At 43.9% G+C, this 13,932-nt stretch overlaps 2 protein-coding genes across 2 annotated transcripts in view; both read left to right on the top strand.

Moving 5' to 3' along the window:
- Window positions 1-7,730, top strand: part of SCARB2 (scavenger receptor class B member 2) — a 67,291-nt gene extending 59,561 nt beyond the window's left edge. The window contains exons 10-12 of the mRNA XM_081245133.1: window positions 684-735; window positions 3,381-3,539; window positions 5,029-7,730. Coding sequence (XP_081101259.1) covers window positions 684-735; window positions 3,381-3,539; window positions 5,029-5,067 — 250 coding nt within the window. The 3' untranslated portion in view covers window positions 5,068-7,730. The remainder of the gene's footprint in view (window positions 1-683; window positions 736-3,380; window positions 3,540-5,028) is intronic.
- A 4,146-nt stretch (window positions 7,731-11,876) lies between these two features.
- Window positions 11,877-13,932, top strand: part of NUP54 (nucleoporin 54) — a 40,327-nt gene continuing 38,271 nt past the window's right edge. The window contains exon 1 of the mRNA XM_081245120.1: window positions 11,877-12,027. Coding sequence (XP_081101246.1) covers window positions 11,961-12,027 — 67 coding nt within the window. The 5' untranslated portion in view covers window positions 11,877-11,960. The remainder of the gene's footprint in view (window positions 12,028-13,932) is intronic.

Here is a 13,932-nt window from a genome sequence, read left to right as displayed (position 1 = left end):
AGCAAATGTGTTTGGGATCTTTCTAGGAAGCAAATGTGATTTGTAGGGATGCATTTTGTGTGTGTATTTCTGAGGGAGTATAATTTAGTAGTTACAATCTAGAGCCTTAGAATCAAAGTGGAATTCCAATCCTAGCTCCACCACTTATTCATGGTGGTCCTGGGCAAATTACTCCGAGCCACCATCTCCTTGTCTTAAACCTGGGACAGTAATGCCTACTGCATGGGACTACCATGAGAATTAAGTGAGATAATGTTCCCAAGACACCTGGTACAGAGCTGGTGCATAGTAAATGCTCAGTAAGTGATTGCTCCAGGCTCTTGTAAAGACAATACTGAGTAGCCCGATTATAAAACATTCTGAAGAATGACAGCATTGTTCTGCTGGAACCTCCCCTCCAATAACTCTTGGGAGTACAGTAATCATTTTGATGAATTTACTTTTGGCATCTTATGTTTTGGTTAAACACACTTTACATAAATATGCAACACTTTGAATTGCTAGACTGTTTGTGATCTAACTGCTGATTATTATGTTTGCAGATATAATAAGAGGTCTGCATAAATTCCAGGTAATTTAATGAAATAACTGGGCTGGCATTTTCATATAAACTTGTCTTGCCAGGCCAGTGTGCCATCATAATGAGGATGTCTATAAAATAGTCTCTTTTTTTGTGTTTGTAGTGAAACGGGAAATATTAGAACCCTGGTTTTCCCAGTGATGTATATCAATGAGGTAAGTCCTGGGAGGGAGCCACAGGTACGTTTTACCTGTGGAAGCTTGGGGAACTTCCTACTTCTGCGATTGTAGCTATGTGTAATTTAAGATGTGAGAAAGGGGCAAAGGTGATTTTTTTTTTTTTTTTTTTTTGCTGTGCGCGGGCCTCTCATTGCAGTGGCCTCTCTTTGTTGTGGAGCACGGGCTCTAGGTGCGCGGGCTTCAGTAGTTGTGGCTCACGGGCTCCAGAGCGGAGGCTCAGTAGTTGTGGCTCACGGGCTTAGTTGCTCCGCGGCATGTGGGATCTTCCCATACCAGGGCTCGAACCTGTGTCCCCTGCACTGGCAGGTGGATTCTTAACCACTGAGCCACCAGGGAAGCCCTTGGTAAATTGTTTTTAACTTGCTTCATTTTCCTCAGCAATATGTTGTAAAATGTTTTTTCCAAAACAACTATGTAAAAAATAATTTGACATTTCGCATTTTGTAAAAGTAACGTGCTCTTTATAGAACTCGGGAGATTAAAAATAGTGTTTAAAAAGTGAACTGCTTGATAAGCAAGCCCATCCCTCAGAGAAAAGTGCAGCTGACATCTGCTTATGTGGCCTCAGTATTTTTCTGGTTTTGATATTACATAGTTGAGACCATACGGTAGATACAGTTTTATATCCTTTTTCAACTTAGCATTGTATTGGTAGCCACACTGATAAACTTTTCAAGGGTTTGTGATTACAGTTTTAAGACAAGGCTTTTATTGTTTCATAGGAAGAATTCAGGCAATATTTACCATTTATGGGACCTATTTGCAGTTGCTTCTGGGTCATTACGGCTATTGTTTGTGGGGAGAGCCATGGAAGGAGGGCTATTTTTTTAAATAAATTTATTTATTTATTTTTGGCTGTGTTGGGTCTTCGTTTCTTTTTTTTTTTTTATAAGTGATTGTCTATCATCTATCACTCTCTGTTTTTTTTTTTTTTTAGATGTTGGGGGTAGGATTTTATTAATTAATTAATTTATTTTTGGCTGTGCCAGGTCTTCGTTTCTGTGCGAGGGCTTTCTCTAGTTGTGGCAAGCTGGGGCCACTCTTCATCGCGGTGCGCGGGCCTCTCACTGTCACGGCCTCTCTTGTTGCGGAGCACAGGCTCCAGACGCACAGGCTCAGTAGTTGTGGCTCACGGGCCCAGTTGCTCCGCGGCATGTGGGATCTTCCCAGACCAGGGCTCGAACCCGTGTCCCCTGCATTAGCAGGCAGATTCTCAACCACTGCGCCACCAGGGAAGCCCAAGGGTCTTCGTTTCTGTGCGAGGGCTTTCTCCAGTTGCGGCGAGCGGGGGCCGCTCTTCATCGCGGTGCGCGAGCCTCTCACTGTCACGGCCTCTCTCGTTGCAGAGCACAGGCTCCAGACGCGCAGGCTCAGTAGTTGTGGCTCACGGGCTTAGTTGCTCCGTGGCATGTGGGATCTTCCCAGACCAGAGCTCGAACCCGTGTCCCCTGCATTGGCAGGCAGATTCTCAACCACTGCACCACCAGGGAAGCCCCAAAGGGGGGCTTTTTGAAAGTGTGGAAGGGCCCTGTTCTGCCAGCTTACATTCATTGTTGCACCATATTTGAAGTCCCCTCTACCTTAACTTCTGCTTTGACTTTTTGTTAAAGACTAGATTGAGTCCAGGGAATGATGGAGTGAAACCTTGTGCTTTTACTCCCTCCCAGAAAGAACTTGACTTTTCTCTTCTCTAGAAAAGGAAAACATTAGACCTGGAAGTGGCTTTGGAGACTGCTCTCCCACCCCTTTTCTTCCAGAGGTGGAGACTCTGACCATGATGGGCCTTCATCTGCAAATTGAGCCTAAATTAAGCCCAAAGTCCCAGTTGTTGCTAATAATTTTTACAGAATTAAGCTCTTCAGATACCTCACAGTTTAAGGTGATAATACTTTTGCCCTTAGTTATCTGGAATTCTGGTTAGCCTCAAGACTTCCCTGAACACTTTCTGTCTAAACCTCTGGTCCCGATCAGTATAGATCCAACCAAGAGAGAAATGATGCTTTCCACATGCCATTGTTGGAATATTGCATTGACTCTCATTCATTTATTCATTCATTCATCTAATCAAGCGACATTAATTGAGCATCTACTGTGTTTCAGGCGCTATACCCAGTGTTTAGTTGACTGAAATAAAAGTCTTGCCTTCAGGAACCTCACAGTCAGGAGGAGACAGACAAGTAAACAGACAGTTATAATGCAGAATGTGGAGACAGTGATGGAAGATTTTAGAATGTGAGATGGAAGCGCAGAAAAGGGGCCTTGAACCAGGCCAAAGGAGACTTCTGGAAGGAAGTATGCTGAGTTGGATTTTGAAGGGTGCCATGGAGTTGTCTGATACAAAAGAAAAGCTGATATTTTCTCAGTATTTCTGCATACTTTCCCCCTCCTTTTTCCCACCAATTTTGAGTAAAACATGTCTTCAGGAGAAAAGAGACATCAATGAATAAGTGCCCCCCTCTGGTTATTCTAACTTATAAAAGGATTTTCAGTATCTCTGGTTTGCTAACAGGAGGACATACCCAAATTGTGTTTAATGGTTTGGAAGAAAGATAGAGCAAAAAACTTTACACCCTGGATATTCAGTAATCAAGGGAATACTATTTTCTTGCCCCTCCCCGCAGAGTGTTCTCATTGATAAAGAGACTGCAAGTCGACTGAAGTCTGTGATCAACACTACTCTGATCCTCACCAACATCCCCTACATTATCATGGCGCTGGGTGTGTTCTTTGGTCTGATCTTCACCTGGCTTGCGTGCAGAGGACAGGGATCCACGGATGAGGTGAACAGCGGCTGGAGGAATGTCTCCCTTACTGAATAGCGTTCCCTGAGGACTTCAGCTGTGCTTCACTGAAGGGCTGTCAGCAGGCTTATTAGGGTGGATTCTGAGGTTTTATGCTGGGCACAGTGATTTCATGGTTATATTACTGCTGGGCCAAATGAGAGGCAAGGGAAGTGTGTCAAAGGTGGAGGGGTGATAGAATGGTATTTTCCAGTATTTCAGGCTTTCTTGGTGGGAATGGAACCCCTGGGAGAAAGCATTGTCTTTGCAAATAACCTGAAAAAAAGAGGAAGAATATAAAACAGTTAAGCACCCGGGCTTTGGTGTCAGACTGCCCAGGTTCAAATCCCAGTTTGGCCACTTAGTAGCTGTGTGACCCCAGAAACTGTGCCTTGGTTTCTCTATCTGTAAAATGGGATGATAATTGAGCCTCACTTAGGAGTTTTTTTGTGAGGATTTGATGATATTTTAAACATAAAGCACTTGGTCCAGTGTAAGCATTTAGCAAGAGCTCAATAAGTATTAGTGATATGATGAAATAGCACCATAATTTATAGAGCAAGTCAGCCAGAGATCTGCTTGGAAAGAATCCCTGGTTTATCAGAAGATACCTACCACTGAGTCGTCATTGCATAATAAATGATGGGCACAGGGGAGTAGTTCCTCTCCTGGAGGGGTGGGAACAGCCCCAAATGGGTGGGATAAGTGGTTAGGTTGGCTTCCCTAAGTGACCAGCAGGCCAACCCAGGGGTCTTAACACCTTCAATGAGCCCTTCTTAAATTCTCACCTGCCTCTCTGTTTGCAACAAAGGCTTTTTTTTTTCCTGTCTTCACTGCCTCCATTATGTGTCTGAGGCAAATGTGACGTAGGAAATGAAATAGGCTGAAACCATCTAAATCATATAAGCTCAGATTTCCCTGTCTTCTGCGTGCTTCCAGTATGCCTTTCAACCCATGCCCATCACATTAGCGTGAATTAGGTGTGAGGCAACGATTTTTCCATTTCTATCTATGGATTGATCTTACAGTCACTGTAAGATGGATTGTACTGTCACTGAGATTTTCATAGGCACAGATGAAAACCCACGTAAATATTATGACTGTTCCTACAATTAGCCGTCTTCACATACTCAACAAGCAAGCATTACTGAGCACCCATCACCTCTGAGACATTGTTCTCTGATGGGCCTCCAACTGAAGGAGAGAAATTCAGTAGGGTGTGATGAGGATTATGGTCCAGGTCAACAGAAGGAGAAGGGCTCTGGTCCAGTGTCAGGGTTGGGGTGTCAGAGCAGGCCTCCTGGAGAGGATTAGGGCTGAATGTTAAAGAAACAGCAAGAGGAAGCAGGCCAAGAGAAGAGAAGGTGATTGGGATGACAGTCTTCCCATCAGTTTCCCCTCCTTGCACCCCTCTCTCCACTTTTCACATCCGGGGAGAAGTTGGTCATGTGATCTCCTAACCTTACTGTCCTCTCTCACCTGGTCTCAGGGAACTGCAGACGAAAGAGCACCCCTCATACGAACCTAACCTAACCATGGGCTGCGCCTGGGGAAGGAAGCGTGCGAGCTGTCGTGACCTGGACCACGACAGTGGGGCAACTGTCTGCATCCTCACAGGCTTGTCAACTGTTGCGAGAGGAGGAAGGAGACCCCATGCCTGCGTGTGATGAGCACCTTCTGGCAGAGGTTCAAGAACAGGCTGCTTGGTTGGCCGTTAGGATCCTGTGGTCCCTGACAAATTGTTTTGTTTTTCATGTGTCTAGCAAGTATTTAATAAACTCTGGTATAGTAATTTTTTTGTTGCTGGTAGCTCCAGAATTCTGTGACCACTGTCGTGGTTATAATGTCTGTGCATCACTTGTTAATGCTACTTGGTCTAACCTTATTCACTACTCTTCATTCACCAAACTTTGTGCTCAAAATACATAAATACTATTTGATGTTGTATTCCTCCATTCATTTCATCCACAAAACAGAAGTAAATAAGATTTGGGGATGCAGGGTAAAATGGTAAGCCTCATTCAATATCATTCAAATGCATCTAATTTCCTCTTTTGAAAAGGTGCATATTGCATTTCTTGCTAATCTTCAGTTCATAATTCCTCCAGGAAAATAATTCAGACAGCTTTCATACAGGGTAGGAATCAAGCAGGGAAGGGGTTTGTGGAGGTGGTACCCATGAGTTGATAGTGACAAGCGCCTGAGGATTTTTGACTTGTACTTTCGTGAATTGAGAGAATGCATAAATGATGTTGGTGAGGACAAGTACAGATATTTCATATGGAATAGAATACTAGTTATGACATTTGTGGGTAGTTTGTTATTTTTTTAGTCAAAATGATCTTAATGTGGAAAGATGTTTCTGGGAGAATGTAATCAGTAACTGATTTTTTTTCCCCAATCACCCTTGCCAAATGTGACTGTTCCAATACAATTACAATACTATTGAGTGATTATTTGTAAAATGATTTATAAATATAGGAAATCCATCTATCCACAGCCTAAGTTACACTTAAATTTCAGGAAGTCTGACTACACTAAAGAGACATTTCTTCTAGGGCAGTCTTCTTGGTAACTTTGAAATTGTTTTTATAAGTTGTTCTTTTCTCAGATTCAGTTCCTTCTGATGTTTCGTGGCTCACTATCACTCACTGAATAGAGAAAAATGTGCCCTACACTTCCTGTGACAATCATTTTGCTGACAGAGTGATGGTCTTTTAAAATATTGCACAGGAAGTGCCTTTAAGAAAGGTCCCTTGGGACCAGAAGCAGAGCCACCTCTCTGCAGAAGACCTCTTGGCTTTCAATTGTAACCTAAGTCAGGCTTGGGAACCATCAGCTGTCACAGAATTCAAGCATACTTAAGGGCAGTTTCTTTGATTCTCAACGTTCACTATTCATTTTTGATTGAGAAACGTGTACAGTTAATGTGGCAAAATGCACAGATAATTTCTTAACAACTGAATCATTCTGCAGGATTTTTTTGTTTAAAACTGGGTTTCAGTGTAAGCAAATGAAGGAAAAAAAGCCACAGATTTCACAAATACAACTTCTGATCCCTGTATGGAGGTAATAAATCATTTCGTTTCCTTGCCCCAATTTTCCTACTCTCTATACTAAAGCAGTTTGTAATGTTTCCCTTTTTGAAGGGGCAGTTCATTAAACTCTCAATTTCTCTATAAATTAAGATAGAACCCACAGATACCCCAAATCACCGAAATGTGAAAAGCTAAATTGAAGATATTTTGTCTTCAATAATGCCAAATATCTAGATTTTTAAAAATTTATCAATATTTAACTAGATAATTGGCACATCTTACTCTGTTATGCACCCATTTATTCACACTAATAAAACTGATAAGTCAGTGCGTACCCACTGATTCATTCTCTTACCAGAATATAATCATCTGTGAGGAGGAAATTTTTAAACACTATGAGAGATAATATTACAGTTAGTGATGTACACCTTTTGATTGAATCCCACACAGTCAGGGAGGCCAAAAGCATAATATTTTCATATGATTCTTAATAGTTACTTGGCTTAAAAATCACATTTGATATTTTCTTTCTGAAAAATCTGTGGCAAACCCATACACTGCAGTCAAGGTTATAGATTGGTTAAGAAGAATGAATGTACCTATTTGGTTTTAGGTTGAAATAACAAACAGTTCCTCATGCTTATTTTTGTGGAGCCATTATCCTAGAAAGGTCCCCAAAAGCTTTGTGATTGTCACAATCAAAGAATACGGTGTCCTGTACTATGATACTCAATTTAGGGAGAAACCAAACAGAGAGGTTACCTCACTTCTCTCAGGGAAAATCAGGAGTTGAACACAGGACAGGAAATGGTCTTTGCCACTTTCAGCTCCAGGCTTTTCCCACTAGACTTTATTCTAGAAAGCTCACTAATGGTCAGGCAGACCAAGTACTACACAACTAACCTTTATCGGGGTTTTTACTTAAGAGAGGCTAATTTTTTATTTCAGTTGCTCAAGATAAGAGTTCTGTAAAAGATGACCACCATCCTTGGCCCTCTGGGCATTATCACTAGGATTAATTGCTTGTGGCTATTAAAGAGAATGCTGACCAGAATAGTTTATACCGCTGGTTCCTTTCATGTGATTCTTGACATGTTTATTTCTACCCTTAATGCAATGAAATATTTCACTAATAAAAAAACTTTCTATGAAATTGCACTGGAAATTGTATGTTATATCATCAGATGTTCAGTGGTCTGTGGAGTTTCATTTGAAAGATGCTCTTTGCCCTCCTGACGGACTCAGGCCTGAGTCACACCCTTGGGCCACCTCTGATTTCAGCTCAGCTGCAGTTATAGGCAGCCTGACAAGCCCCACTTCAAGCAGGTCCCACACTGTGCTCTTCTGCCTCAGAGCTTTCTCCAGACCCCCGGAAGCCCCTCAGGAGCATGGGGGTTGATACTCCTATGTATTGACGCTCAATCAAAGGGGGAAAGAGTCAGCTGACAAGGGCTGCAGTCCTCAGAGGGACAGTTCTCAGGCTCATTCTACTTGGTTCCTCAGCTAGGGTTGCCCACACCAGAAACTGTTTCCTGTCATCATTTCTTCATGCCCTGTCTCACTCTACCCACCCCCTCACTGCTGCTTCCAACCAAATAATCTACCTGCACTAACATCCTTATTCAGGCCTGCTTCCAGGTAAATGCAAACTGAAGTGCAGACAAGTCCACCCAGAGGGCTCAGCAAGATCAGAGAGCTGTTGGAGAAATACCAGACCTTTGTTTCTGTGGACATTTGGACTGAAGTTATTAGTCCAAAAGTTTAGATTACCTTTAAAACCTTTCCCATCCCAATAATATTGCAACTTATTTCTGAAGTCACAGCAAATCCAGGTCAATCATAAAATATTTAGTTCAGTGTTACAAATGTCCTTATGTATTAAGGACACTTGAACCTCAGCATAAGTGCTTCCTAGGAATCCCAAATCTGCTTAACTGGCTCCTGTCATAGGAGAAGCTCCTTGTTTGCTCATAAAGGTAAACTTTCAACTAAGTTTCATGATGCTCTGGGAACCTGACTCGGAGTTGAGGAAAGGCTTGCCCAAGGAAGTAACATTTAACTGAGACTGAAGAATAGGTGTTAATGAGGCAAAGCGAAGCATTTCAGACAGAGGTAGCAGGAGGTGCCCAGGAACATGTTACAAGCGACTGAGAAAATATTTGGCTGGGATTCAGAGAAGGAAGAAGAATAGTGGGAGATGAGGCTGAAGAGAAAGGCAGCCTTACTGAGCCATGTCAAAGGTTTTGGTCCTTTTGGCAAACGGGAAACCATTGAAGTATTGTGAACCGGGTTGTTGGTCAGTGTGTGTGTGCGTGTGTGTGTAGCGGGGGGGGGGTGGTGGAATGGGAGATATGACAGGTTTGTTTAGAAAGACTCACTCTAGTTGCAGGGTGAATAAATTGGAAGAGAGCGTGGATACAGGGAGGTCAGTTAGGAGCCTGTTGTGTTAGGTGGTTCCTTTAGGGTCCCCACTGGATCTTGTCTGGGTGTCATGCACTAGCCTGCAGGGTGAATTCCACAAAGCCACATACATAGCACAGGTCAAGTAATGGCTTTAATGGGGGAAAAAAATTCTGGAAAAAGGAAGGCACAGACCCTCCATCTTCCTGTCATCCCATGGTGAGGCAAGCTGAGGGCCAGGGCACTGTTTGGTCTCAGTGCAGAGGGCATATTCCTTCTAGTCCACCTTTTTATAGGGCAAAGTATTGTCAATGGAGGAATACACAAGCAACTGAACAAGCGGCAGTTTCGACTTGGGCTGCCCATGGAACGTTGCAACCTCCACTGCTGGGGTGAAGAAGACACCAGTTACGTGGGACATAAGGTTGGCTGCAGCCCCTTCCCCTCCCCTAGGAGAAGGGGGAACCCCCAGCCACAGCTAGCTCATTTGCCAGGCAACCTAGAATGAATCTTGCTCATTGCACTGTGGTAGTCTAGGTAGGAGCTGGCAAACTTTTTTTCTGTAAAGGGCCACTTAGAAAATAGTTTTGGCTTCGCAAGCCTCTCTGACACAACTACTCAACTCTGTACTTGTAGCATGACAGCAGTCATAGACAACATGTAAGCAAATGCATATGTCTGTGTTCCAACGAAACTGTGTACAAAATAGGCAGCAGCCCACATTTGGCTCATGGGCTGTCTGCTGATGCCTGGTCTAGGCAAGAGATTACGGTAATTTGAATCAGGAAGATGGCAGTGGAAATGAAATATTTTAGAAATATTTAAAAGATAAAATATATAGGACTTGGAGATGAAAATGGGAAAGGCAAGGGAGAGAAACATGTCAAGGAAATCATTCATTCATTCCACAGTACTGAATAAGGGCCTATCATGTGGGTGGGCACTCTGCTAGCACCAGGGACACAGCCAGTAAATAAAGTTTGCTGCCCTCATGTAGCTAACATTAAATGGGGGCTGGGGGGCAATAAATAGGTGGTGGTTATGCTAAGAATATTAAAGCAGCCAGTGACAGGAGTGGGATGTGCAGTTTTAGAAAGGGTGATCAGGGATGGCTTCCTACTGAAGAAATAATCACCCATTCTTTTCCATCTGAGATCGTTCTCCCCTTCCATCCATAATTTCTGTGATTTGGCTTGGCTGCTGCTTCTTCTTTCTCGCAGGCTCTCTTGAGGGCTGTCTCCTGTGGTCTAATTACTGATGCTCAGCTGCATCTTCTCACTTGATCCTCTCTCCCTGACAATCTCATTGGCACCCAGACTTCAATTACACCCTAAACATGGGCCTCTCTGTTCCACCTCAGTCCCACATATCCAAGTGCCAGCTGGATATCCTCAGTCAGTTTGTCCTCAAATCCAGTAAGTAAAGAAAGGAACTCATTTTTTCTTGTCTCCCTCCCAAATTCCAATGGCATCACAGTGTACAAGCCAGGAACCAGGGACCCTTGCTAGACTCCTCTTTGCCTGCCTCTCCACACCCCATCAATCAAGTCCACCTGCTCCTCAGTCTTCGTTCCTGCTGTCCTCATCCGTATATCAGCGTTCTCACTGGGACTTCTGCAGTGACCACTATTAGCATTATTTAATTGTATGAGTAGGTAACCCATTTACATTTTCAAAAACTAAACGGGGTTTATACTGCAAAGTCCTCCTCCACCCATCTTCTTGCCACCCAATTCATCCTCTCAGAGGCAACCGATGTTATTCATTTAAAAAATGTATCTTTCAGGCTTCCCTGGTGGCACAGTGGTTGAGAATCCGCCTGCCGATTCAGGGGATACAGGTTCGTGCCCCGGTCCGAGAAGATCCCCCATGCCGCGGAGCAGCTAGGCCCGTGAGCCATGGCCGCTGAGCCTGCGTGTCCGGAGCCTGTGCTCCGCAATGGGAGAGGCCACAACAGTGAGAGGCCTGCGTACCGCAAAAAAAAAAAAAAAAAAAAAAAAAAAAAGTATCTTTCCAGGAATATTTCATACAAATGTATGTAATTACATATTCTAGCCCTCTTTTTTCCCCACCCAAATTGTAGCATACCATATAGTGTTCTAAATTGTGTTTATATAATTTACCTTTGAGATCTTTCTTTTCAGTACATAAAGAGCTTTACTTGGCTGAATAGTATTCCTTTGTATAAATGCAACTATTTAAGCAGAACACTGTTTCCAATCATTTGTTATTATAAATAATGCTGTAACCTATAACCTTGTATTCCATTAATTTTGCCAAATCATTTACAAGATAGATTCCTATTAGTAGCATTGCTAGGTCCAAAGAAAATTTTAATTTCGATAGACACAATGACTTTGTTTTTATTTTTATTAAAGTTACAGAAGCACATTGATTTAAGAAGCAAATAATTCTACAAAGCTTCTACCAAGAATTCTACAAAGCCAAAAACCTAAATGGACATCATTCTCAGAGGCACTTCTTTTAGCCTTCTTTTTTCTTTCTTTCTTTCTTCTTCTTTTCCCCACCATTACCCATGACTTTAAGTGACATGCTGCTTCGTGAATTTTCAGTTTTAGTGTTACCCACTGTCTCTCCACTATGGAGAATGAGGATTTAGCTTTCTTTCCTACCCTGTCTTCATTGGGCACTGGTATTCAGCCTGCTGCACATCTTTTCCAAGGGGTCTCCCTAAAGCAAGTTTTTAAGGGCTCTCAGGCAGCACGCCAGGGCGAGCTTCCCAGAATCTCACATTGGTTGCGACGCTCCACACCACGTGAAGCCACAGGCCCCCGGAAGCAAGCCCGGCCGGGGGCGTTCCCTCTCCACGCTCCACCCCCTACGCCTTTCAAGCGTTCCGGCTTCTTAGGCTAGGCCGGAAAAGAGGCGGAACTCCGAGATCCGGGGGTGGTTTCCCCACGGATCGAAGAGCGGCGTGCACCGAGTGCCGCGGGAGCGGCACCCTGGTCCGCTGCTCCCGCGACATGGCCTTCAACTTTGGGGCTCCCTCAGGCACCTCTGGTACCGCTGCAGCCACCGCGGCCCCCGCGGGTGAGTGAGTCCCCCGGGCCTTCTCCCGGGGAGGAGGGAAGGCCTTTGGTCCAGCCCTTCGGTCCGAGACTCTTCGGCTTGGGGATCCTGGGGTCTCCTGCCCGCGCGGAGACTTTAGGGGCTTCGGAAAAGGGCGGGCGGCAGCAGAGCGGGCGGAGGCGGCTCCTGAGGAGGCCGCGGGGAGAATGGAGGCCCAACCTGGAGCTCGCGCGCTGCGGTTGGGTCCCCGCAGGGCCCTCTCCTCCTAGGGCTCGTTTCCCGCCGCCCGGGAGTCGGACTCGGAGAGACCGGAGGCGGCTCCTCTCACCCTTTGCCGGAGACCCATCCTTCCCTCCCCAACCCTACTCACCCCTCCCCACCTCAGCGTCCGGGACGGGCGCGAACGCTCGCTTGGTTCCCGCTGCTGGGCTCGGCGAGGACAGGGCTGGGGAGCCTTGGGCGCTGCTCTGCAGCTCCCTCGGCCGTGGCCCCTTCGGTTCTTGCTGCGGGACTACACGTTCCTGCTCCTCCTTCCCGTCCCCGCCTCCTCGGCTTTCTTAACTCGTGGAGCAAAGTCAGGGTTTGTCTTTGTTCACTTCTTTGAAACCTCCTGCAAACTCTTCCTTACCTTGCTTTCTTTTCTTTTTCTTCTTTCTTCTTCCCCCCTCCCCCTTTTAAAATTCTGTTTGTTTCTTTGCCTACACGCCTATCAGGATTTGGTGGGCTTGAGACTGCCAACTCCACCGCCAGTGGGTTTAATTTTGGGGGTTTCGGATTAACTGCTAATCCTGCAGTGAACTTTAATATTGGGAATTTCGGTGTTTCTACTACCTCGGCGACTCCGTTCAATTTTGGTAACAGTCTGGCAAGTGCAGGTAGATATGCGGGTCGTCTGTGTAACGAATGTTGGGAGCTGGAGTCCAAGAATATTTGTGGTTCCAGAGTTTGGGAAAGAACAGCGACTTGTCTAACAAGGAAAGGAAATTCATTTCTTAATGTCGAATCAAAAACATTTGTACCAAGTTTTGACTCTCTTAAAAGATTTGGTTTGGGAAGTCTTGCAAGTTATAAAGTTCCTGTGTTAAATTTGCATTTAATTGAACAGAATATACCTTCCAAGTGATAAGTATCTGGAATGGATTTTTATTTTGAGTAGAATATGGCTTCCACATTATTAGATATCTCTTTCGAAGTATAAGCTCAACAGTCAGGCCCATTTTCCTGGAATTCTTGGACTCCTGCAGTCATTTTTTTCCATTTTTCCTGCATCTTTCATTGGAATTTCATTTGATTGTCCTTGTGTTTCCTGAGAGAAACAAGTCTTATACGAACAGCAGCAACCTGTCTTGTTTTTTAACCTGTACAATAATAATAATGTGTTTCTTTGGCCAACTGAGCAGATTAGGATACATTTCTATAAGATAACGCAATTATAGAAAGAATCCCCAGTTCTTTACTGGATATTTTGAGAAATGATCAGAGAGAGCAATTTAATTTATTGTCAGATAGTATTAGCTTCTAAAAGATAGGCTAGATGTCTCTGTACTCAAAAAGGTAATTATGAAGATTCTGGTATCTATATGGATTGTTTGAAGCTCGTTGGAAATTCTGCAAAACACAAACTAACGTGTGTGTGTGTGTGTGTGTGTATATATATATATATATATATATATAAATTTAAAATAGGTCTATATGTACCTTGCATACAGTGACCCTATAGAAAAGCCTTGTTCCTCAGCTGCTCGTATATGAATTTATTATTCATATTCTCTTACATATGCCACTTATGCCCATGCCAATTATATGCATTTGGTAAGCATGATTTATTCCCTACGACATATTTGGGAAGTGTGGCATTTTGTGCAGTTACTTGTTACTGCAGTATGAATATGACCTTGGCAATCTGATTCGAAAACGTTTTGAAGA

Source organism: Mesoplodon bidens (assembly GCF_964165515.1).
Source record: "Mesoplodon bidens genome assembly, chromosome: 1".
NCBI lineage: Eukaryota > Metazoa > Chordata > Mammalia > Artiodactyla > Ziphiidae > Mesoplodon > Mesoplodon bidens.
This window is presented reverse-complemented; position numbering and strand designations above follow the sequence as displayed.